General features: G+C 41.6%; 2 protein-coding genes across 3 annotated transcripts in view; one reads left to right on the top strand and one right to left on the bottom strand.

The window, feature by feature from the left end:
- The window catches only part of elp3 (elongator acetyltransferase complex subunit 3), a 127,841-nt gene that overhangs the window by 88,387 nt on the left and 16,216 nt on the right, over nucleotides 1-23,238 (bottom strand). The window contains exons 10-15 of one of the 2 annotated variants that reach the window (XM_071478597.1): nucleotides 19,857-20,050; nucleotides 18,994-19,084; nucleotides 17,256-17,321; nucleotides 16,909-17,136; nucleotides 16,731-16,812; nucleotides 15,505-15,612 (exon numbers count right to left, since the gene is read on the bottom strand). In XM_071478597.1, coding sequence (XP_071334698.1) covers nucleotides 15,521-15,612; nucleotides 16,731-16,812; nucleotides 16,909-17,136; nucleotides 17,256-17,321; nucleotides 18,994-19,084; nucleotides 19,857-20,050 — 753 coding nt within the window. In that variant the 3' untranslated portion in view covers nucleotides 15,505-15,520. Of the gene's footprint in view, nucleotides 1-14,612; nucleotides 15,613-16,730; nucleotides 16,813-16,908; nucleotides 17,137-17,255; nucleotides 17,322-18,993; nucleotides 19,085-19,856; nucleotides 20,051-23,238 lie in introns of those variants that run through there. The other variant, XM_071478598.1, reaches the window with a different exon arrangement.
- LOC139621770 (serine/threonine-protein kinase pdik1l-B) lies at nucleotides 3,465-12,000 on the top strand. Its single transcript, XM_071478603.1, has 4 exons — nucleotides 3,465-3,640; nucleotides 4,110-4,873; nucleotides 6,304-6,529; nucleotides 10,219-12,000. The coding sequence occupies exons 2-4, from the start codon at nucleotides 4,133-4,135 to the stop codon at nucleotides 10,461-10,463; spliced, it is 1,212 nt and encodes a 403-aa protein (XP_071334704.1). The 5' UTR covers nucleotides 3,465-3,640; nucleotides 4,110-4,132; the 3' UTR covers nucleotides 10,464-12,000.

Raw genomic sequence — 23,238 nt, 5'->3', positions numbered from 1 at the left:
CCCCTCTCATCACCTCTCATCAGGAGAAGGCGTTAGCTTTAGCTCCCTGTGAACATGTGAATGGTGGCCTGAACCTGTGTGAGGTCTGATAGTGATGGATGAATTGGGTGCATAGACAGAGCCCTTGGTGCGGCTGAGATAAGGAGCCCTGAAGAACAAGCAGCCATTGCAGGGCCTGTCTGTCATTGATACCACTGTTATCCACTGGCTGTCCAGTGTACATAAATGTTTCCTCTGGTGGCCAAGAGGCACTGATTACCTCGATGACAGAGGCGGCCATGCTTAGCTTGGCACCACATCACTTTAAAAACCTTGTAAGTCCAGTATTGCTATTGATGTTTTTGTAAAATTTTCTTGTCAATGGCATATGCATGGAGTCATAAAAATGGGATGGTCATAAGTTGTTTTTCCAATTTCTAAAATATTTTTGTACATGTGAGTGATGTGAGAGTGATGTTTTGTCTTTAGTTCCTGTTGTTAAACATGTTGTAATTTTATATAATCTCTAAAATGAACTTTTTACGAGGGATACTATGATTTCCAAGAACACATTTTTTTTTTAAATACATTATTTCTGTATTCAAGTAGAGCTCGTCCTATTCCAGTGTTGACAGAAAAAAATGGTTGTTAATGACTGAGGCTTTCATCATTCAGTAATTTTCCACATGAATTAGAAACACAAATAACTCTCTATAGAAATGTGTAATTGGTTTCCAAACAGCCATATGGCAACATTTAAGCTACACAGAATATCACAGTGAACTGTGCAAAGATGGTTAACTCATTCTGATGTGATATAATGAAAATGTATTGATTTGTATCAGTGGAAACACAGTACATAATCATTCATATGAGCGCTTCAATCGACAGTCCCTTAGCAGATAATATTCTTTCATAAGAAATAAACATCTTTTAGTAGATATTGCAAGATCTTTATATGCACCATTTGATAATTGTGAGAGAATGATAGCTGACATAAAAGCAAATCTTATTATCCAATTGGAATAAATGCATAATCTGTCCCAAGATAGTTTCCTATAATGAACTCAATTTTGCAGTAAAGAGTTATAAGCAAATGGCAAAACGTCCCTAAATTTGCATACATTACATTCCACTTTTTGTGGTTTACTGCCTGTGACACCAAGTTATACTTTAATTTCCTGCACTAACAACTAGATTTAGAAGATTTTTTTTTTCTTTTTTGGAGCTCAAAGTGTTTTTAGTGAAGTGAAAGTGCTGACTGATGGCTGCTGGGCCCCCTGCCAAAAGAATTCAACAACTCACAGACAGCTGCACCAAACCAGCGTTTGGCTCGTGTCCGCTGTTCATCTCAAGTCGAACTCCTTGTCTCCTCTCCATCTCATTCAGCTGAGGTGTTTTACTGTCCTCCTCCACAATGAAACCCAATGATGTGAAACACAGGGGTCCCTGCAGTGGTTTATGGCAGCTCGGGACTTTCACCTGTCAAGACACAATTGATTGTTATTAACAGCAGGGTCAGGAATGAATTTTGCCAGGAAAAGAATTACATTTCCATCCCAAAAGCCGCCTTAATTTTGCATGAAAGAAGAATTACACCTCTGCCCGGAAAATCTGCAGCGTCAACCTACCAAAAAAGTTTTATTTCAGAGTGTAAGCATTTAGCAGGAGGTATTTCATATGTTTGTACATATAAATCTTGTTGCATAACTCCCTCAAGAGCTGCAGATACCAGCTGCAGATACCAGGAGGGCATCTGAAACCTTTTATTTCCTATAAAAACTGAAGAGAATGGACAGTATGCGATCAACCCAGTGCCCACTACAGTGTTTTAATGTAAGGGCCCTGGGTTTATACAGTAAGGACGTGAGAACTGTGGCAGACAATGTGGCAGACTTTCCAATGAAAAGCTGGCTTACTGAGGAGGAAAATGATCATTTGTAAAAGAGTGACTGCTGTGAAATTGAGTACGGGATGCTGGGAAGATGTTTACTGATGTTTACTCTTTGTGTGTGGGGAGCTCAGGATTAAATGCAGGGTTTTGACCTCAATCAAGGAAATAATTACTGTTGCCCCTCCTGTCGGTGGACTCCATAATTAGCAAGCAAAGACCCCACGGAAACACAATTAGTCTGAAAACAGAGGTGATTAAAACTATAATTCTTATTGTGCTCATTAGGATCTTTTTGGGTTGTCTGGGACGCTTTGTTCAATTTGTCAGGAAGTTTTTTGTGTGGTTCCCACCAAATATTTTCTTATAAATTCTCCAGCCAGAATGTCTCCTGTATTATGCTGCATCCAGACATCTGTCAAAGCAAGTGAGGGGTGAGATAATAGAATAGAGGGCATTTGCCTCAAGATAAAAACAAGTCAAGTGTGACTGACTCCATCTTCCTCAAGTAATGAAGAGTAATGATTGGCATCACTGATAAAAGCAATGGATCACATAAGCACACACACACTCATATCACACACACATTCACTTCAAAGCTCTTTTTTTTCACAGTGTGCTTCAGTGCAATGAATCACCATGTTTCCTATTATATTCTCTCTGAAGAACAAACACACGCACATATGCGCACACACACATGCACACATACACACGCACGCACACACACACACTCACACACACACACACACACACACACACACACACACACACACACACACACACACACACACAAAGCTGTTATCTGTCATCACCACTGTTGCCGCTCCTCCACCAAAAAATAGTCGATACGATACTGATGCAGCACCCACTCAGTGTGTGTGTGTGTATAGGTGTGTGTGCGTGTTTTGTTTGAGAAGGTCTTTTGTGATTAAATGGGACTGCAGCAATGAGGAAAGTTTTGTGTTTTTGCTCTTTCAGAGCTTTTTATGTGAAATTAGAGGGCCTGATTACAAAACTGTCCCATCGTATAATAGACTAGTGATTCAGATTCATTGCTTTAGTAAGGCATTCTCAGTATCTCCATTGTGTTTGTCAGTACTGAAAACTGAAGACCCACTGAAGCATTTATTTTAGTCTAGCTTCTACTAAAATAGGCAAAAATACTTCTGACCAGGTTGGACTTATTATCCCCCTCAAAATATGACAAAATCATAATGTTTCATTTTGTCATATATATATATGTATACACAATCCATATAATGAAAAACTAAATTAACTTTGCTTTGAAGCACTTGCATAGAAAATCAAATGTGTACATTTGGGTTTTAAGGCTGACAGAACTTGCTGTTTAAAAACGGTATTATCTAGAACTGTAGCTGGGCTAGTCCCATGGGCTAGTCCCATGGATGTATTATAAGACCTAATATATAAGACCTTAGTTCTTATAATACATCCATGGCTAGTCTGGGCAATATCCTCATGAACAGCAGCAACCGTGACTAGCTCTGACAAGTCGACGTCTCTGCCACCAGCCAATCACAACACGCAACTTAATTCAACTTGTAGCCAATCACGATGCACGTACACCCAGAGCGGGACGCTACGAATTTAGACCCGGAAGTCTGTTAAGTTTTGTTCTGTTTTGTTTCAGTTGTTTATCATCAATAAAAACAGCCATATCCGGTGAACATGGTGCGGGGCGGCTCGTCAGTCGTGTAGATTGGAGATTCAGTTTGATTTATCGTTGGCAATATCAGCTGCAGTTTGTGGGTAAGTGGAATTAAAATAACAAGAGGTCGTCTGAAGCTAGAGCTTTGTGTACGTTTTTAAACTAGTGGCGACGGACAGCGCCGAGTTAAAGTCATTCAGTAACTAACTTCATATGGTTCCGAGGACACATTGACCATTTAAGTGATTGTTCCTGTACTAAATTTAGTCTATGTTAACTTCAACTTGAAAAAGATACGGGTGAAGATCATTTATTTTGAGACTAATTAACCACTGACGTTAGCAACGTTAGCTCTAGCACATACGGTAGTGACCTGTAACGTTAGCGTTCATAATAATCCCAGATGTGTGTAATGAAACATTACCCGTTTCATTCTGAAGCGCCTGTTATAACAAACGTAAAAATCCGAGGGACAGTCTGGTTAAGTGTTGTACGCTATTGCAATTACAGTGTTGTTAATACTAGATGACATTTTTATCGCAATAATCCTATCTTTTTGGATTTATTTAGGACTCACTCAGCTCCTGTGAGAGATGGAGGAGCTCTACACTTTAGAGAAGGAGGTAGGACGAGGCAGCTACGGTGTGGTCTTTGAGGGCCATATGGCCAAAACAGGACAGAGGGTGGCTATCAAGCGCCTGCCCTGCAGCAATCCAGAGTGCATTGAACTCTACCTGCAAGAGCTGTGGGCTATGAGAGCTACTGCCAAGAACCATGTCAATGTGATTGCACTCCACAGCTGCCTCCTGCAGACAGGGCCAAGAAGCCTGAAGCCGCTAAAACCAGGGAAACTGCCTCCACGTCTTGTTGAGAGTGTGCTGAAAGGCAGTGTAGTCAGAGAACCACAAAGTCAGGGGGGAAATGATGCCCAGTCTAACACCCAGAGGAGGACTAACTCTGTGTCTAGACTTCAGGACAGGACCAACACAGTCCAGGCCAGAGTGAAGCTCCAGGACAAGACTAAATCAAATGGATCTGATTCTACAACCCCACAAAGGCCTCAAAACAGAGCCAGAAAGAGACTGGCCCAGAGGGAGGAGGAGCAGCTGGGGCCCCTGCGCTGCTTGGCCCTGTGGCTTGTGATGGAGTACTGTGATGGGGGTGACTTGAACCAGTACCTGCTCTCCAGGCCCCCAGATGCCCAGCGTAACCACAGCGTTGTGCGACAGCTCTGCAGTGCTGTGGCCTTCCTTCATGGCCTTGGTATCACCCACCGAGATCTGAAGCCTGACAATGTGCTGGTCTGTGTCACACCAAAGGGACCTGTTGTCAAGGTAAGCAGATTGTTGAGATGTGACAGTGTTTAGATTATGTAGCGTTATTCCAGAGTCGGTGCACAACTTATTGGAGAAGTCACACTGTTTAAATTTGAAGGCAGTGTGCTCTTCAATAGTTTGTTCTCTCTGGGGGTGTTTTGCTTTCACAACAGCAGTGAACTTGAAACAAAATAAACATCATAACAAAATGAAATGGAGAAAAGTAATTTAAAATAAAAATAAGAATATCAAGTGCATATCAAGAGATATAAAACTTTACCACAGTTGGGCTGAAAAGAGGAGTATGATAAGTTGACAGTTTGGAGAAAATTTCAATTCCACGCTCTTGTGAAGATAGTTTATAGGGTAAATCCTCTCTTTAAGACATCCTGATAAGCGCTTGTGGAGGCGTTGGAATAAGCATTTTTGTGATTTCAATATGATTTAGCTCTTTCAACCGTAATGGCTTTTTTCCTACGCAGTCCACAGATGCTTGAACCTGGGATTTTAGATTGTAACCATAACATCCGGCCCATTATTCTGGCCCTTTTCCCATCCAAATCTAATTTTGGTAATGGTTCACATTCTGGTGCTCTCCTTTGTGTACAATACATAAAGAAAGGATGTGTATCAGGGCTGAAACCAGGGGCTCAAAGTGACATGCAGATGGCTTATTTTGTCTGAGCAACCATACGAAACTGAAACATTTACAGTTTACTGTCAGAAGACCAGCAACTAGTAAATATTCACATCTGATGAGCTTCTTCTTTTAGTTATTTATTTATATCAGGGCTGATATGCAAAAAGAAATCATATCGCAATGATATTTGCAGACATTGTGATTATGACATGAGTCACGATTTCAGATGGTTTTTTGCGTTTCAGTTTCTCTCAACAAAATATAAAAGTGATGATGAGGTGATTTGTGTTGGGGCTTGTACCAAACAAAAATCCCATCATCATCTAACTCTATGTGTGTGGAGGACATAGTTTGTAGGCCACGGCATCTCTGAAACACCACAATGCTTCATTTATTGTCTGTTGTGGTGACATTTTTTATTGACTTGGATATTGTACTTGACCATATTTCCATTAACTGTTCAGCCCTAATTTATGTATTTATTTGTTTATTTTACAACATATTATAGTCATTAAAAATTGATTAATTACTTATTGAATTGGCTGCTGGCTAATTTTCTGTCAGTTGACCAAATAATCAGATGACAAATCGTTTCAGCTCTGCTGTATCGACATTTGCACATATTGACTTGCACTGAGTCCACATGTCAATGGAAAAATGTCACAATAAATCAAATATCAGGGCCCTCCTGTTTTACTGTAAATATTGACCTAAAAAAATGTCTTGAGCTGTATGTTTGTGAAAAATGTTCTTGCACAAAGTGTACTGTATTTTTTTAATTCAGTAAATCTCCATGTTCAACCTCTAGGTGGCAGACTTTGGTCTGAGCAAGATGAGTGAAGGTCTGGTGGACGGGGATCTGACCAGGCAGCACTTCTCATCCACCTGCGGCTCTGACTTCTACATGGCTCCGGAGGTGTGGGGTGGACTGACCTACACGGCCCAGGCGGACATCTTCTCCCTGGGTGTGATGTTCTGGGCGGTCCTAGAGAGAATCACCTTTCTGGAGGAAGGGACCACACAGGAGCAACTGGGTAAGTGCTGAGTCAACAGAGACACCTGATGCTTCCTTTCCTCAAAATGAAACACTATGATCAACCTAAGCAGCTCTCCAACTAAACCAGGGTGGCCAGCGCGTTCATGTTAACATTTAGGGTAACATATCAGCACAGGCACGTCATGTGACATCCTGCTCACCAGTCAGAGCGCTCTCAGAGAGGCTGGAAAGGTTGAGTGTGTGGTCAGGCAGGTTGATGACGCATCGCACTGAATCGAGTTTGACTTAATTAACTGGCCCATATTAAAAATGTCACATGCTATACATCATACATTCATCAGCCATGGACGGAACAATCACGAATCTAAATGGCAAAGAGATGAAAGATGATTTATGCAATGTACATTTTGATATGGATCACAGTAGCTCTGTTTCTTGTAATAAAAAGTGACAATATGTAATTAAGCTTTCCCTACACCAAAGAGTGCTGCTGTTGGCCGCATGTTTGTTCAGAATAATCTGCCACTTTTTTGTGTTTTTATTTATTTATTTATTTTATCGTCTTCTTTGGGTCCAGGCATTAATGAAGATCAATGACATTTTGATGGTAATTCAAAGACGCAGATGAGTTGTAATTGTGTAATTGCATTTCATTATTTGTCTTTGTTGTAAATTAATCTTGTCATGGCATAGAAGTTTGATGTAGGGAGCGAGGAGAGGTCGAGCTCAGCTCTGCAGAACAGCGTTGGGATTTTAATCTATTTGTTTAATGTCCCTTTTTTTTTTCCTCTGTCAAAACCCCAAGTGGCCATAGGATGAGGAATGTTCTTAATGTTCTGCCCCGCACTCCGCTATCAGAGAGTAATGAAACGGCCATAACACAAATGTCTCATTTTATTCACAAAAGTGGTTCCGGCCAGAGCCGGCCCAGTGGCAGCCATTATCTCCAGGTTTAGTGCACAAGAACCTCCCTGAGTCACTGATACTCCATTAGGCTGAATGAAAACGGTTACGATTGGAGTGAGAGACAGAAGGGTGTCAGTGGATTCAAATAAAAAAAAAAAAAAAAAGGCAAAGATAGAATTTAGCAGCCCCGATCATGATCCTCTTTGTCAGTGAGAAAATAGGGAGAGGCAGCTGGAGGCTTTTCACAGACAGATAAAATGCTCCATTATTTTACTTTATCCTCTCTCAAAACCCACACACCCACACAGTTATTTGACTAGGCAGGGGAGCAGAGAGAATATAGTCAAGGAGTAAGACACAGCCTCTGGTGTTTGTCCTCCAGCTCTGAAAGCCGTGTTGTCTTGTCGCTCAGTCAGGCCTGAGCTTTCAACAGGTCACAGCTGGACTTCACCTGCAGTGTTTCAGACAGGGTTCAGTGATGAGCATCTCTTGTATCTGCATGACAGATGTGTTACCAACAGTTTTTCATTAAAGTTCATTTGTACTCCTTAGAAAACTGAGAAAGGACAAGAAAGATGCATTTATAATCACTTTCGTATATAATCCTCTTTCATTTTTTGAGTTGCTACATTTACGGGATGCCGCTAATGATTTTCCTTTTCTTCATTAATCTACTAATTTTTTTCAATTAGTCATGTAGTCTAGAAAATGTCAAACAATGACAAATGACTGATTGAAGTTATTAGAGCCCAAAGTTTTATCTTTGTTAATGATTCTGATAAGAAGCCAGAAGCTCAGCGTTTATCTCACAACAGTACAAAAGAAAGAAGAGGGAGCTCGTCTCGGCACTTCAACTTTGCCCAACTTCTGAGGTAGATATCAAGAGGTGTGTGTGTGTGTGTGTGTGTGTGTGTGTGTGTGTGTGTGTGTGTGTGTGTGTGTGTGTGTGTGTGTGTGTGTGCGCGTGTGTGTGTGTGTGCGCGTGCGCGTGTGCGCGCGTGTGTGTGTGCAGGGTGTTTAAAGGTGGTCCTGCTTAACAAAACTTGATTGACAGATTTGTAGGAGATGTTAGTAAAAAAAAAAAAACTGTGGCATCCCGACCCCTTTGCCTTGTACTAGCTGTATGTATGTTGTGTACACTCATATTATGGTACATAGTACTATACATGTGTAGTAGTAGTAATCTTTGTACAAAAAATCAACACGCTTACCTGTGTTATGCTAACAGGAAGTGATGTCATCTCACGTCAACAAACTGATTTTAAACAGCCACAGTTACACTTACATTTAAGAACAGAACAACACCATGTTTGTACAAATATACAGTAGTTATTTATTGTTTTCTGAGGTGTTGTTGAATCCTTTTGTTAGTATTCATACTGACTGTTTTCATGCTGTCACTTTTCCACTGTAAACAAGCTACATACTCAATACCTGCTCAGAGTTAGTAGTAGCAGCAGTGATTAGTTGTGCTATAGAACTGGCACAGACATCTGATTAGGCAGAATAAGTGTGTGGTATGCTGCGGGTTTCCATTTACATTCAGTGTTACTTTGTGCGTGTTGCATGCACTAATTTCTTCATAAACGTTTTGCAAAGCCAATTTGGAAAAGTTTTTAAACCTGCATTGTTTACATCCAGGTTTACCTGCTGTCACTCTTCTTCTTCTGTCATTGCTGGTGCGTTGCTGTAGTTGTTTCTCTGCGCATTTCTGCATCTGCTAATGTCAGCATGCTGTACTCGTCTGAACCCAAACTTGTTACACACTCTCATGGCTTCACAGCAGCATTTAGAACCAACTTTGTCGCACAATTTATCAAGACCTGCTGCATGAGACCAGCCCAGTTTTCAACTATTAGTTGAAATTTTGGAGGGAGGGGGGGTGCAAGATTACAGTTTAACTCATTTCATGTCATTTGTAATTATATTTCCCAAAAATATAGAAGTATGTCACTTTACATAACTAAGGCACAATTACATCTGTGATTTTTGTAAAGGCATACTAACTACTGAACCATCAGAACGTTTCAGAGCGACAGTGTCATCGTAACCATAGTAACTCACTCACACACCTGCCTGCATGCGCACAACGTGAGAGGAGCATCATGGGAATAAATGACAATAACAGATTTGTGGATATTTCTCACTTTGCTCTGATGGTGTGATAACACTCTGTCTGTCTGTCCGTGCCCATCAGTCTGTCATCATGCTGCAACTTTAAACTTTCACTTAGCAAAATGGTTTTTGGTGCTGGCAGGATTGGTTGGAGCATTTTACTCTTCGGGGCTTCTGGCAGAACACTTCACATGATGACCAAGAGAAATGCGTCATCAGAGCCCCTCGCTGATGCCCGATGCCTGCTCTGTTTACCTAACTTACCTCGTTTGTTTTTCTTTTTCTCGGGAAAATACCTAATTAGGCTCATTTTCATTGGAGCTTTAGCGTGTATGAACATCTGCTGAATATCACTGACGACATAAAAACCAGCAGCTTTATGAGATTTGTTTCCTTTTATTAAGATAACTCCATGTATTGACTTTTATTTGTTGAATTCCTCGTGTATCCCCTGGACTCTGTGTTATTGTTTTGTTCCTGTTGAACTACAAAGCTCTTTCATTTCGACTGACTCATTGACCCAGTGAGTCCTGGAAATCCTCCACACACTTGTAGTCTTAACCCATTTCCTGGAAATATGGTTGGCCAGCAGGTACTTGACTACTTGCAGATACATGTGTGGCCCACAATCACAGAGATCAAGTGGCCCCCTGCAGTCAGTCAGGAGCCTCCTGCCTGAGGACTTACCTTGTGTTTCTCCTTTAGGTGCCTATGTGTGTAAGGGTCGTTCGGGCTGGTTGATGCCACTGGGGGAAGCTTTGTGGGAGAATGCCGACCTCCAGCTGTGTATCCCTATGAAGTTTAAGAGGGCGCCCCCGCTGCCACCCCCCCCTGGTCCGGCTATGTGCGCCCTGCTGTTAGACATGCTCGACTCAAACCCAGATGTTCGGCCCCCGGCAGACCAGCTGGAGGCCAGAGTGCGCTCTGCTCTTAAGGAGGACTCCCACTGACACAAAGTGCACATCAGCAACCATTATGGCTATAACCACCGTAGCCACTACATGGAAATATTGACTGCAGAGGACCCCCTGACTGCAGAGCTTCCTATATGTGTAAACAATAGCCACTTTGCTGCCACTGGGATGTGGGGATAAGAAATATGTATGATTAAATGGGATTGTAGGTGCTATTTCTGTCACTGAAACAGCAGCGCGGTTTAGAAACCGTGAGGGAAACCACATAAAGGGAAAATAGGCTTGAACTAAAAGAGCTCCATTTGAGCCTTGAGATCCGCTAGTGGAAGACAGTCCATTGACCTTGGACCCCTGGGCTGCACTGCAGACAAAACACACAATGATACTCAAACAAGTCCATATAGAGATCTAGTGGGACTTGAGCTGTATTTCCTGTGAGTACCATGCTGCTCAGGCCTTGATTGTTTGACATAAAAAATCAATTTTAGTGTGTTCAGAGCTAAAATGAAATGTAAGGGATGAGTAATGCTATTACTTGTTAAACAGATCTGCAGGGTTGTGCTGACTCCTCATTATCTCAGCTTTATTCAGGTTTTCACTCACACTTGATATTAGAACATTGAGATTTTTACTTGTTATTTCTTTTGTACTTTCCTCACACTGATGTAGCGTGGACTGACTGTCCACTGGGCTTCCACAAATCTTAAATATGTAAACAGACCAACATATCAACCCTTGTCTATAATAACACAATGTGATACAGTAGCCCTGTAATAAGCACTAACTTTGTAACACAATTTTCTTGTGTGTTGGCAACAGTTGTGAATTCAGGTCAGGCTGTAGTTCGTGGTGTTGTGTTTGCCTACATATTAAATGCTGTTTCTAGTATTAGTTTATGTAAACAAAGTGGACACAATAAAACACAGCCTCTCAATATAATGCAGTCTAACTCAACACAACAGACGCACAATAGATTTGAGTCAATACAAAAACTAAAACCAGCAGACAAAACCTAAGAAAATATATTATTTATTGCAGGGCTGTTGCATTTCATTACCTCATGCAGTTGTGTGTATTTTTCTGCTTTCTGTGTAATTGGATTTTTATTCATGCAAGACTGCTTCTAAAGAGATATTTATGTGTCATATCTGCATTTTAAAAGACTTGAAAATGTGTTTTTTTTTTCTTGTGTTTGTTATTTTAAAATATTTTCCTCTCCATATTAGTCAGTGACATGAAGTCGAGTCAAACTGTGACTGTGAGCATTTTTGAGACAAATGCACTGAAAAGTAAAAGTGTTAGCAGCACAAGACTCGCAGTGACTAACGATGGCTAATATACCGTCCCCTCATGAACAGGAAATTAAAGCCAGACATTAGGGTCGCTGCTGATCATATCCATACTGAGTCCACAGCATTTATTATTGACCATCAATCTTAGTCATTGACGGCCCATATCTTAGACGACTACTTATTTCAGAATATTTCTCCCCACGTCTGAAAACACGGATTCGCATTACATGAACTGAAATCCTTTTCAAATGTAAAGTAATTTAAATAAAGATGAAATTGTGCCTCAGTGGTTATGTAACTTTTCTTCATGCTGAAGTCAGAAAAAATGAATAAATGCATCATTACCATGAACGTGCCCACTCACCTGTTCTCTCAGCGGTGCCTGGGATGTGGACGTCAGACGGATGAGTGGAGATTTAAGCCAGCGAGCCCGGCTCATCTAACCCCTCTGCTCCCGGCTCAATGAGGTTGCCTGTGACAAATCTGTGACCTTTACTGGTGTGAGTGACTCCTCACACTCTGCTGGTCGATCCAATAGCTCACAAAGATGACCTCTGACCTTCCTACTTCTCGAGTGATTTCAGAGGGATGGAGAGAACTTTATAAGTTTAGGGTTGAACGTGGTACATGTGTGGTTGGAGAGCTGTTTGTTCTCTTTCCTCTTAAACATGGTGGTGCCCTCTTAGACTGATTTCAGTTTATGCTAAAAAAAAAAAAAAATCATGTTAACATGGTTTAGCTAACTCTTACTGCTAAGGGCTCTTGTGCTTGTCAGATCCATTGTCCCACAGGACTGTGGTCTCCCATATCTCACAATTGGAATCACATTAGGAAGGAATCAATTTCCAGCCAGTATGGACGGGATGAATGAATACAGTGTTTTATAACTCTTTCAATGTACTGATGGGAATGAGAGTATTGTATTGAGACAGACTTATCCTTAAGCATAAACCTCTGAAAACAGGACGAAGCTCGGTGCTTTAAACGTTTCACATGGTCATTTTCTCACAAATGAAAGAGTAGATTCACTGCTTTTCAAGTTTGTCTTAAAACAATAGACAGGTGTCCATATGAACACTGGAACTTGCTGTAATTATTCTTCCTGTTCATATTGACTTTTGACTAGTGTTTTTAGACAAATTCCAAAAAGGTCCGTCGTCACTTTAAATAACAGGAGTGTACAGCCCTGCAAGCAGCTCTTTGAGCTAAATGCTAACCTCATCATGCTAAGCTAACATCATCACTGTAACAATGATAACAATACTGATGTTAAGCAGGTGTAATGTTCACCATGTCCCCCACCTTAGTTTAGAGTGTTAGCATGCTAACTTGACAATTAGCATTAAACACAAAGTATAGATGTTGGCAATGTTAGCTGCATTAGCTTTACGGGGGTCATGAAACGAAATATGAAAAAAATTGAAATTTTGACTTGATGACAATGAAAAGTCAGAGGATCATTAAAGTTATTACAATTCATCCTGAAGACACATGAATGTGTGAACCAAATTTCAGTTAGTTTTCCATAAGTTTTACCCAAAACCAGTAAACTAAGTAGTAACTCCTGGTGATGTGAGAAGTTTATTCTTTAAGGAACATTGAATTTATTTACAATATTCATAGTGATCCATCCAGTCTTGTAGATGCTGAGATATTTCAGTCAGGACCAAAGCAGTGGACTGACTGACAGACCCACCTTTCCATATCTAGAGGCTAAAAATGATGTAGAATTTCCTAACTGAGCAAAAACACATATCAACATTACACCAACTTGTGTACACTATGCACTGGTAAACATGGACCACTTTGTTGTCCAGTATAAGAGGAATCACTGTATAGTAATGGTAATTGTATGGTAACACCAGTATCCTGTGTAGCAGCACTTATTGGAATAAGGATACTGGATGAGGGTTTTGCTGCACCTTATTATTATAACTATGTGCTTTCATCATTGTAGTACCACTTTGTATACTGAGTTTGCGCACATGAAAGACGTGACTAAGGTAATATTAAATATCCACACTAAAGCTGACACACTGTGTAACTTCAGTTATGTGAGAAAAAAAAAATCTCTTTGATGACCCACTATATTATTTAAAAGAATGAACTCTGTAATTCACACACCAAGTGTAGCGTATACAGATAAACTCAGCCACCTTAAATCCCCTTACCTCTTGCTTTACTGTGGTAATTTTAGGCTCCTTCACTTCAGTAGAGTTTAAGTGAAGCTGCTGTACCTCTGCTCATGTTGCAGTGAAGATTAGACCAAAGTCTCCTTCCTCCACAGCTAAAATCAGCTCGGCACAGACTCAGCGAGTCTGAACGGGAGGAAAGTCCTTTCAGATTTCACAGCTGATAGCAGGAGTGAGCAAGCGTGGAGAGAAAGCCCAAATCTGGCCTATCCCTCACTGCGTCAGGACTGCAACAGCAACACACAGCACAGCATAGTCACGACACAGGGGCCGCATCCAGGAAATTACGCATGGCCGTTCAGCTTCAGTTGCCCCGTGCAGTCTGAAATCTATATGAGACATAGGTCGCCGCGTGAGCCTTTTGGGCTTTATTGCAGGCTATTCTTCAAATGACAAACCATTTTCAGTAACAGTGCGGCTGAACGCAGCATTCACTCAGTGTTCAACAGACAGGTAACTGATGGAGATGTAATTGGAAAGGCTGCGTCAAATGAGCCAGTAAAGCACTCTCATAGGGCAATCATCAGGGGTCTCCTGCAGGGGCTGCCACCCTTGACATTGGGGGATACATTACAGGAGCCAGTCTTACGATGTGACCTTTCTTTGGGAGCTACAACCGTTTTGGCTATTCTGTCATTTATGTTTAATTACTGAAACACCTTCAACAACTTCTCTCACGAAGCAGGAACGGACACAAGCGGTAACTGCAATATACTTTTATTCTCTGAGGGGGAAAGAAAAAAAACGGTCAAGTGATGTGTTTCAACATCTGGAATTCACCAGAATGCATGTACATCTGAAAATGCATGAAAGAAAAACAAGAAACAGGATTAACTGTGGAGCTTTAAAAAGCAATTTATGTAACGCTAATATTCAATTTCCTGCCCTATAAATCAAAATCGTGCAATTACACAACGGCTGCCCAGTGAGGACGCTTCCCACTGCTCATTCATCCACTGCCAGCCATTAATGAACGCTCGACTCATAATGGGTTTTCAGTTTAGTCGCAACATAAACATGATTAACTCAAACTGAGACGCTAAACAGGTTCCTCGTCCTGAACGAACACACAGGAATATTTCAGGGATACCCAGACATTTCAGAGGAAGTAAAAACGCCTCAGCTTCATTGTCAAACTGAATCTGTCCTGTTTGCTGGAACAGAGGTCACTGACGAGGCACTGGTGGAACCCATTTATTGCAATGTGGAGCTAAAAATACCAACATGTCATTGTTTGTGTCTTATTTTGGTGCCTGTTTAGAAAAGGAGCGGACTAAAATGTAAAAATTAAAAACGTCAGTGTGCACCTCCACCTGCTTACAGAACTCATTCACAGGTTGCTCCAACTTCATCCCAAATAACTTGACTTTACTCCCGATGTCCTCACACCGGCTCCTTATCTACACACAACAGAAGAAATGCAGGAGCAGCGTTGCCAAGTGTGTCCCAGATAAAAAGCAGATGCAGGAGCTGAGAGACGAACCCAACTATTATCTCCTCCGAAGCTCGGAGAACAGAACTAAAAATACTGCAGGAGTCATGTCCCAGGAATATTGTCTGGATAAATAACAATATTTGTGCGTGTGTGTGTGTCTTTTATTGTCCAGGTTCAGTCCATCCCTGGTCCGTAAAGGTCCTTCACCATGTACGGTCCCTCCAGCTCGTAGCCCATCTTCCTGTAGTAGTTCCTTGTTCCTACGCCTGCACAACAAACCATGGACAGAGAACAACAAAGCAAAGTGTATGAGAATCAGAGATGAAGAGTGAAAAAATATGTTACATTGATCGATATAGAAACTTCTCTTTTTTACTTGCAAGCACAAAGTTTTAGTTGATCTCATATACAACTATACTGATGTACCTGCTCAGGTAAAAGGTAACTGTAATGAAGAAACGCCAAATATATATTAGAGATGCACTTTATTTACCCTCCACTATTTTATTTGAGTGTCTGGATTCTGAGTCTTTTCATCTATCCAGTTGTTTCGCGAACAATTCCACAATGCAATGCGTTTTATTTTACACAAGTGTGTTGTATGGCTCTACAGTCGTATTCACGTCATATTGTTGAGACTGTAGCTACAAGACAAACTGTTCCCATCAGCCTCAAGTGTGTAACTCTGAGTCATCATCAGCAAACAGAAGTGTTAACAAAGTGCTGCCAACACAGCTGCAAAGATAAAATCCAATATTAACATCAATAAAAATTACAAAAACAAATACCAGGTGTTCACAGTTATGACGTTGTAAATACAAGGTGCTCTTGAAATTGAAATGGTTTTCAAAAGGCTTAGTTCCGGCACACTGGCACAGAGCCAGGATATAGTTAAACAGCCTTTATTGTATTAGGGTATATCACAAAAAGTAAAATATGTAACAAAAAATAAAAAAAAGAGGAAAAAACACCTAGAATTAATACATTAGATTCATCGGGCTGATGTTATATTTTGGTTGGAAATGAAAATCAGGCTGCCGTCAAAACCCAACATTCGCTAACTGACGTTGTGATGTTTAGCTGATGTTTAGTAGAGGATGGGTTTTGCTCACGACTTGAAGGTCGATATTTCTGTGTCAACATTACCTTGACATGAGACATTTGGAAGATGTTGGATGTTGGTTACTCAACAACACAACTTAAAACTAAATATCAATGTCAGCTGTTGACATTTTCTCAATCTCATCCTGTACTGGCTATTTCACAGTGTTGATGGTTGAGCTCACAATATGTTTAGTTTCACCTGCTGACATATTGAAGTCATGTATGGGTCAAATACCCTGAGGAGGGTAAATGATGTCCCACTGTGCTGTTTGCGTCTCACCTGATATAACAGCTAGTTTTCCAGAGCCGTGTTCATCTCTGGCAATTCTCTCCGCCTCCTCCATCAGCATCATACCAAAGCCCTGCACGAGGACGAGAGAGGAGGACACATATCCACATCTGGTAGAAAACATAACGTTTCTGGTGGATCTACTTTATGTGTGTGAAATCATAAGCACCTGATGCTGGAACTTGCTGGGGTCTCGGCTGCTGACGGGGACGACGCTACCGTAGACGTGCAGCTCGCGGACGATGGACACGCCTCCTTTCAGCTCAGGACGGAAGGACTGTGGGGAGCAGCGACGCAGACGCAGCAGGCCAATCAGGATGTCCTGCTCTGGGTCCTCGTAGGAGAGGAAGGTCTCCCAGCTGCCGTTGGCCACGTAGTCCCTCCGCACCAGCTCCACCTGAGCAGATACTTGTGTTTGTTAGTGACCGGAGAGGGTGTTTATCTCAGTGTCTTTCATCCATCGACCTCCATCTTTGTAAAAGTGACTGTCGTGTATTTCCAGACGCTGCCTCTTACCTGGTACGGTCTGACTTTGTGGTGGATCTCCTGAATGCCCACTTCTCTGGTTCTCACGTCTCGACACTGCAGCAGAGAGACATTCAAATGTGTCAAAATTTTGTCACGTCCTGTTTGATCTAATGTTTACATCAGTTTGATTTGACCACCTTGAGGTTGTACGCCTCCACCGCCCACTTTAACCATTTGTGTGAAATTTTGTAATAATTGCTCTGTAAAGTCTTGAGAAAGGCTAAAAAGTGTTTTGACCTTTAACCACCAAAATCTAATCAGTTTGTCTTTGAGCCCAACTGGATGTTTGTGCCAAATTTGGCTGTCGGTGAAGCAGAGGCATAAAAACTCTTGAATCAAGCTTAAATCATTTGTGATATTTGTGCAATAGTTCATGACATTTAACGCTGCCTTTGATAATCTTTGCGGTCGGCATCACTGTTCACTCTCCTGCAGTCGTATCAGAGCTGTATTAACTTACTGCTAATGCAAACTCAGAATTTCCTCCTCCTGCCAGATCAAAAGAGACTCTACAAAATAAGATTTCGTCATTATTTTGGGTTTAAAAAAAAAAAAAAAAAAAAAAACAGAAAAAAACAGTGGGTCAGTTCGAAATCTGTCAGGGAGTAATGGAAACAGTAGAAGCAGCTGCAGGAAACAGGCTGCACACGACCAACTCCTCAGCAAATGCAGCAGCTTCACTGTGTCACGGAGTCAAATCAGACCATGGTTGCTCATGACATGATGGAAAAAGGCAGATTATTGAGCATCTTTCTGACAAAGCCGCTGCTGAAGGAGTGTTTGCTGTTGTGTTAAACCACTCTTACTGTTACCACCAATAACTAAACCAGGACATCTGAAATCCTAAGAGTTAAAACTTCAGAGGTTTCAGTTACCTGGATGAGCTACAGTTTCTTCAAAAAAAGAAAAAAAGTCAGGTGAAATCAAAAGCAAAAAAAAAAAATCAGTTCTGGACAAGACTGGTTCGTTTTCAACACGATGAAGACAAGTTTCTCCTCAGACAATGAGCTGCAGGAAGCTGCAAACTGGTTGGGAAGATTTTTTGAAAAGTCGGTGGGAAACTGGGTCAAAGTTCCAATAATTTGAACTTGGCACAGCAACAGTTTTGTGGAAGTGTGGAGCAAAATGTAACAGAAAATGAAACACGACTCTGAGGTAGCTTTCTTGTTTTTGCAAGTGAAGCAAAAACAAGAAAATGTGGCGGTGGAGAAAAAAAAAAAAAAGAGCTGTGTGTTTATGTGGTGTATTTCTGCCTGATGGTCAGTAACTGCCCTGGTTGTTTCTAATAGAAGCTAACAGGAGGCTCCTCACCCCATACGTGTTTTCTGATGAAGAGTTTTTCTGTTTTAATGGAAGCTGGTCTTCTGCCTCGTGTTTAGTTGGCAACACCCCGGCCTGGTGTTCTCAGCCTCTACTGAAGTTGTCCACTACTTTCTAACATAAATTCAATAAATGTTCTGGGAAGGAGGTAGCTCCAATTCCATGCTCCAGGAGCTCTGAACTACACCTGAGAGGTTCTTTAATCTGTCGTCTTCCTCTGTCATAGAAAAATATGCAAATGATTCTGAGAGTCAGCATTCGACTGTTGGCAGCCACCTCCACCTGAGGTCTACTGTCCCTGTCTGGATCGAATCCCAGCTAGAAAATAAAGGTCTATTAGCTTCCTTACTCAAAATGAGCTGACACAGAGTCTTTCAGTTTAATAAGAGAGGCCTCTGAGTCTCACCTCAGTGCCCATGTCCTTCATCCTGGCCAGCGCCAGCTCTCTCAGGTTTCCATGCTCCACTCCGGAGCTCACCAGCGGCATGGGGATGTCCCTGGTACGAGAGCAGAGAGATGGATGATATGTGAAGGGATGGAGGAAAAGAAAAGAGACAACTGTGAAAATAAACATAGAGCAGATCATTTAAGTACAAATTCTGTGGGTATCTGCTCACTAATGTGTTTTATATATAAAACCTGTGTGTGTGTGTGTGTGTGTGTGTGTGTGTGTGTGTGTGTGTGTGTGTGTGTGTGTGGGGTGGGGGGGCACAATACTGCACCACTGCTCTCAACGTGGCGGTGGTGGTGGTGGGATGGGGGGTGAACATGACATTGACTCATAGTTTCTGTGTCTCAAAGATGTTTTTATTGGATTTTGAGGGGTGGGGGTGGGGGGATGTTTGGTTCCCTTTGACAGGGAGAAAAAGAGTGAGAGTAACAAAGAGCGAGCGTGTCCAGTTTTGCTCACCACTCTGTCTCTGACGCTTTTTCCCCGGATACCAGAGTGATGACAGTAAGACGACAAATACATTTTATGGAGAAGCTAAAACAAAATTGTCATCACAAATAAATCATTAATTATTTGCATTTTATTAATCTCTATTAATCTCTCTCTCTCTGTCTCTCTCTCTCTGCCTCGGAGACTGATGAGAGCTGTGAGAGTCCAAAAACCTGAAAGCAGCTAAAAGTCACAGTGTGCTCGGCTGCAGGGAGACTGATGGACATTACAAAGAGACAGTTGTATCAATGTTTATATCAATTATTTTGCCTTATGGAGCCTTAAACTACACTGGTGAACATCCACCTGAGGCCTGTTTACTCTCTTACCTCTGCACCCTGTAGACTCGTGTCCACGGCGGCACCAGTGCCAGGATTCGAGCCACAAGGTCCACCAGGGCGCTGGGTGTGTAGCTCTTGTAGCGGCCGGTCTTCCACAGCTCATACAGCCCCGTGCCTCGGATCACCAGCGTTGGGTATAGCTTCAAACCATCAGGCCTGAAAGCCGGATTCTCAAAAAACTCCTACGAGAAAACACACAGATCCGTTTTCCACATTAAAGGCGATCAAAGTGTGAAGACTGGGCATTTCTCCAGGCGTTACAGTTTGTTTCTCACTGGATTTCTGACACAATCTGAAGTGAATTTAACAAACTGAAGTATTTCAACATGAATCAACAGGATTTCTTTCACCATAAATCATTGTTTTGTCATGTCACTGTGTTGTGTAATAAACTTTATGGATGATAGAAACTGAGGAAGATGTAAAAAAAAAAAAAAAAAAAAAAGACTGAAGAGAAAGAAAAGAAAAGTGGTTCTGAACAAATGCCTCCAGTGTTTCTTTTCATTCATTCTGCTTTTTCTACACGACCGGATCGCAGCAAAGAAAAGTATCTGAACGTTTGATTAAAAAAAAAAAAAGGGCCAGATTCTTATAGACATAAAAAGAAGACATCCACTGAGCTTGAAAACAGATATCAAAGAGGACACAACAGAGCTGAGTTATTCAGCTGAAGGAGACAAATGTCTCTGAATGGCTCAGAGCAGTGAAGTGAATCAGTGTGATTTCCCGTCGTTCTCTCCCCCTCAGTACCGACTATCAGGATCAGAACCGTGAAGATCTGGAATCAGGCCGCTTTATCAGTATCTCATAATCTCTCTCTCTCTCGTCACAGCTCATAACCACATGAGGACATGTCCCACATGGCCCTGCACTAAACCTAAAGGGAGGGAGGGAAGGAGGGAGGGGACCCTGTCGGAGAAATAACAGTGAAAAGGGAGAAAAAGGAGTCTATAGACTATTTTAGGGATTTTTGTGCCTGCTACCATTCTGGATCATGCATCACAGCTCCTGAGAGAAACCCTGTTAAGGATTCCTCCCCCAGGACAGGGAGCATCTGTACACGAGAGATAAGTAAGAGAGGGTCTCGGGCTGGGAGGAAGTTGTAATCGAATTTCATTATCAGGGCAGCAACGATAGACGCGAGGAGGATGCAAACTTCCCCTGCTGCTGTTCTGTGCTCCTGAACTGGTCTGAGATCTGACAGGAACAGAAAATACGAGCAACAGACAAAGGCTGACAAGGGAGAGTGTTTGGGTGTGACTGATGCAAAGAGAAAACAAAAATGAAGAGATCCCAGCTTCCAGCTCTGCAGAGCTCTGTGCCGACACGGCCTGACGTTCCCTCACATTTCAATAAACATCCCTCCACTGAAATCTCAGCTGCTATTTGCATCATATTTGCAGCTTTTCGACACTGAGAGCAAACAAACGCGTCAACATTCATGAACCGGAATTTTCATTCATGCCATCCACTCATTTTCTTTCCCTCCCTAATCCTTTAAAAGGTCACGGGGCAGCTGGCTGAGGGATTATGACTAAAATTAACATTATAAATATTTTGTTCAATATTGAGATAAAAAAAAAAAAAATTAATCCATATTCTTCATTCACGCAACAAAATTGTTTTATTTCCTCTTAAAGCCACTATAATCATACCTGGGAGTTAGGCAGATATAATAATAATTATTATTATTATTAGTATAACAATGATGTATTAGATGACAGTGTGAAAGCAGGTTCTTGTAGTGATGAACCAAGTTTTATAGTGAGTTCCAGCTAATGGTTTTTCTATCAGACCAACACAGACCCACAGTCCACTCTCTGCTCAGCACCAAACTGCAAACAGGCACAGTTTGTATTTAGCTGATGAACATAGTGGAGCATTTAGCAGCTAAAGAGCCAGATCAGCTACATGTAGAGACAATACAGTGAATCCTGCTACAGTCTGTCAGTAATCATTTGATCTGTTGTTAATAGAAAAAAAAGTCCCAGTGTTCTTCAAAGCTGAATATAAATAACTGGACTCAGTTACAGAAACAAACACAATCACAGCAAGTAAGAAGTTTAACAATGCGTGCATGCTGAAAGCATTTCCTTCCTCAAAAAACATTTGCAAAGTTTTTTCTATGTATATTAAATCCAGCATCTAGTAGTTTCCAGTGTTCAGTCTACTGATGGTCAAAACTCCACTCAAACTTGGTCCCAAGTCCTGAAGCCAGTCAAGATTTCTTTGAGCATTTATGTCTCTTTGCTGCTAACAAGCGTCTAAATGAGACTACAGAGGTTGTCGGGGACGTTAAACGTCATCACCCTGAACATGAAAACCGATCTTCTCACCAGTCCACCTTTACAGTCTAGTGTTCATACTCACTCATACTCATACTTTTTGTAAACCATCACTAACTTTGTAAGAGAAAGGCTTTTGTAGAAGTCAAACTACAAGTTGAAGTTTAGTGGTGGAGACACTGAAGTCATGTGACCGTGGTGTAGTTCATTTATGGCCTAGCAGTAGCTTTTCACTTCTGGTGATTGTACCTAGGCTTTAAAAATGATAGAAATGGTTCATCTGTGAAGATTATCCCGCTGAATTAAACATGTCTGTATCATAAACTTTGGTTTAGGCGCCATGTACAAAGGCTTACACTTAACATAAATATGAAAAGATAATAAATATGTCCATGATTCCACTTCGTCTTTCAAACCTGACTTTTTCTGGATGCTCTCTGCGTGAGAGTTGCAGCAGGATCCAAACTGAGCATCTCAGGAAAAGTACCATGATGTTTAGTTTGGATCCTGGTGTGAAGATGTGTAAGAACCTGCATGTTTTTCCCACTTACCAGCAGGAAGTCTGTCATGGAAGATTAGACATGTTGAGAAGGAGCAAAAGGGAGCTGGACACAAGTTGCATCATCTGTAGGTGTCGGTGTGATACGATAAGAGGGGAGAAAGGCAGACAGGGAGGAGTGTGATTGGAAGAGGACAGAGACGAGAGAGCGTGACGGGAGGAAAGAATCAAGTGCAAATTTACAACTGGAGAGGAGAGAGAGGATAAAGTTAAAGTAAAAGATAATGGAGAGGAGAAAAAAGCATGAGGGGAAAGAGAAACAAAGAGACAGGAGAGAGGAAATATTGAGACTGCACACACAAGACAGCAGCAGGAAGAAATTAAGTGTCAGGAGAGGACAAGTGACAGAGGAAATGTTACAGGAAGGGAAAGGAAAGAGACTCCGAGGGCTGAATACACATCTAATCTGCTTCCCCTCACTGTGTCGACCTGCTGCTGCCCTCCACACTACCATCAAACACACATTCACACACACACAAGTGGTTCAGTAAACACACACACACACACACACACACACACACACACA

Source organism: Trachinotus anak, unplaced genomic scaffold (assembly GCF_046630095.1).
Source record: "Trachinotus anak isolate AG129_WGS33_773 ecotype Australia unplaced genomic scaffold, CSIRO_AGI_Tana_v1 ptg000005l, whole genome shotgun sequence".
Classification (NCBI taxonomy): Eukaryota; Metazoa; Chordata; class Actinopteri; order Carangiformes; family Carangidae; genus Trachinotus; species Trachinotus anak.
The sequence above is the reverse complement of the archived record's forward strand: the minus strand, read 5'-3'. Positions and strand labels throughout refer to the sequence as shown.

Coding starts and splice junctions, on each gene's coding strand:
- LOC139621770 (XM_071478603.1), top strand. CDS start 4,133: ATGGAGGAGCTCTACACTTTAGAGAAGGAGGTAGGACGAGGCAGCTAC. Junction 4,874..6,303: donor CAAAGGGACCTGTTGTCAAG/GTAAGCAGATTG, acceptor TTCAACCTCTAG/GTGGCAGACTTTGGTCTGAG. Junction 6,530..10,218: donor GACCACACAGGAGCAACTGG/GTAAGTGCTGAG, acceptor TTTCTCCTTTAG/GTGCCTATGTGTGTAAGGGT.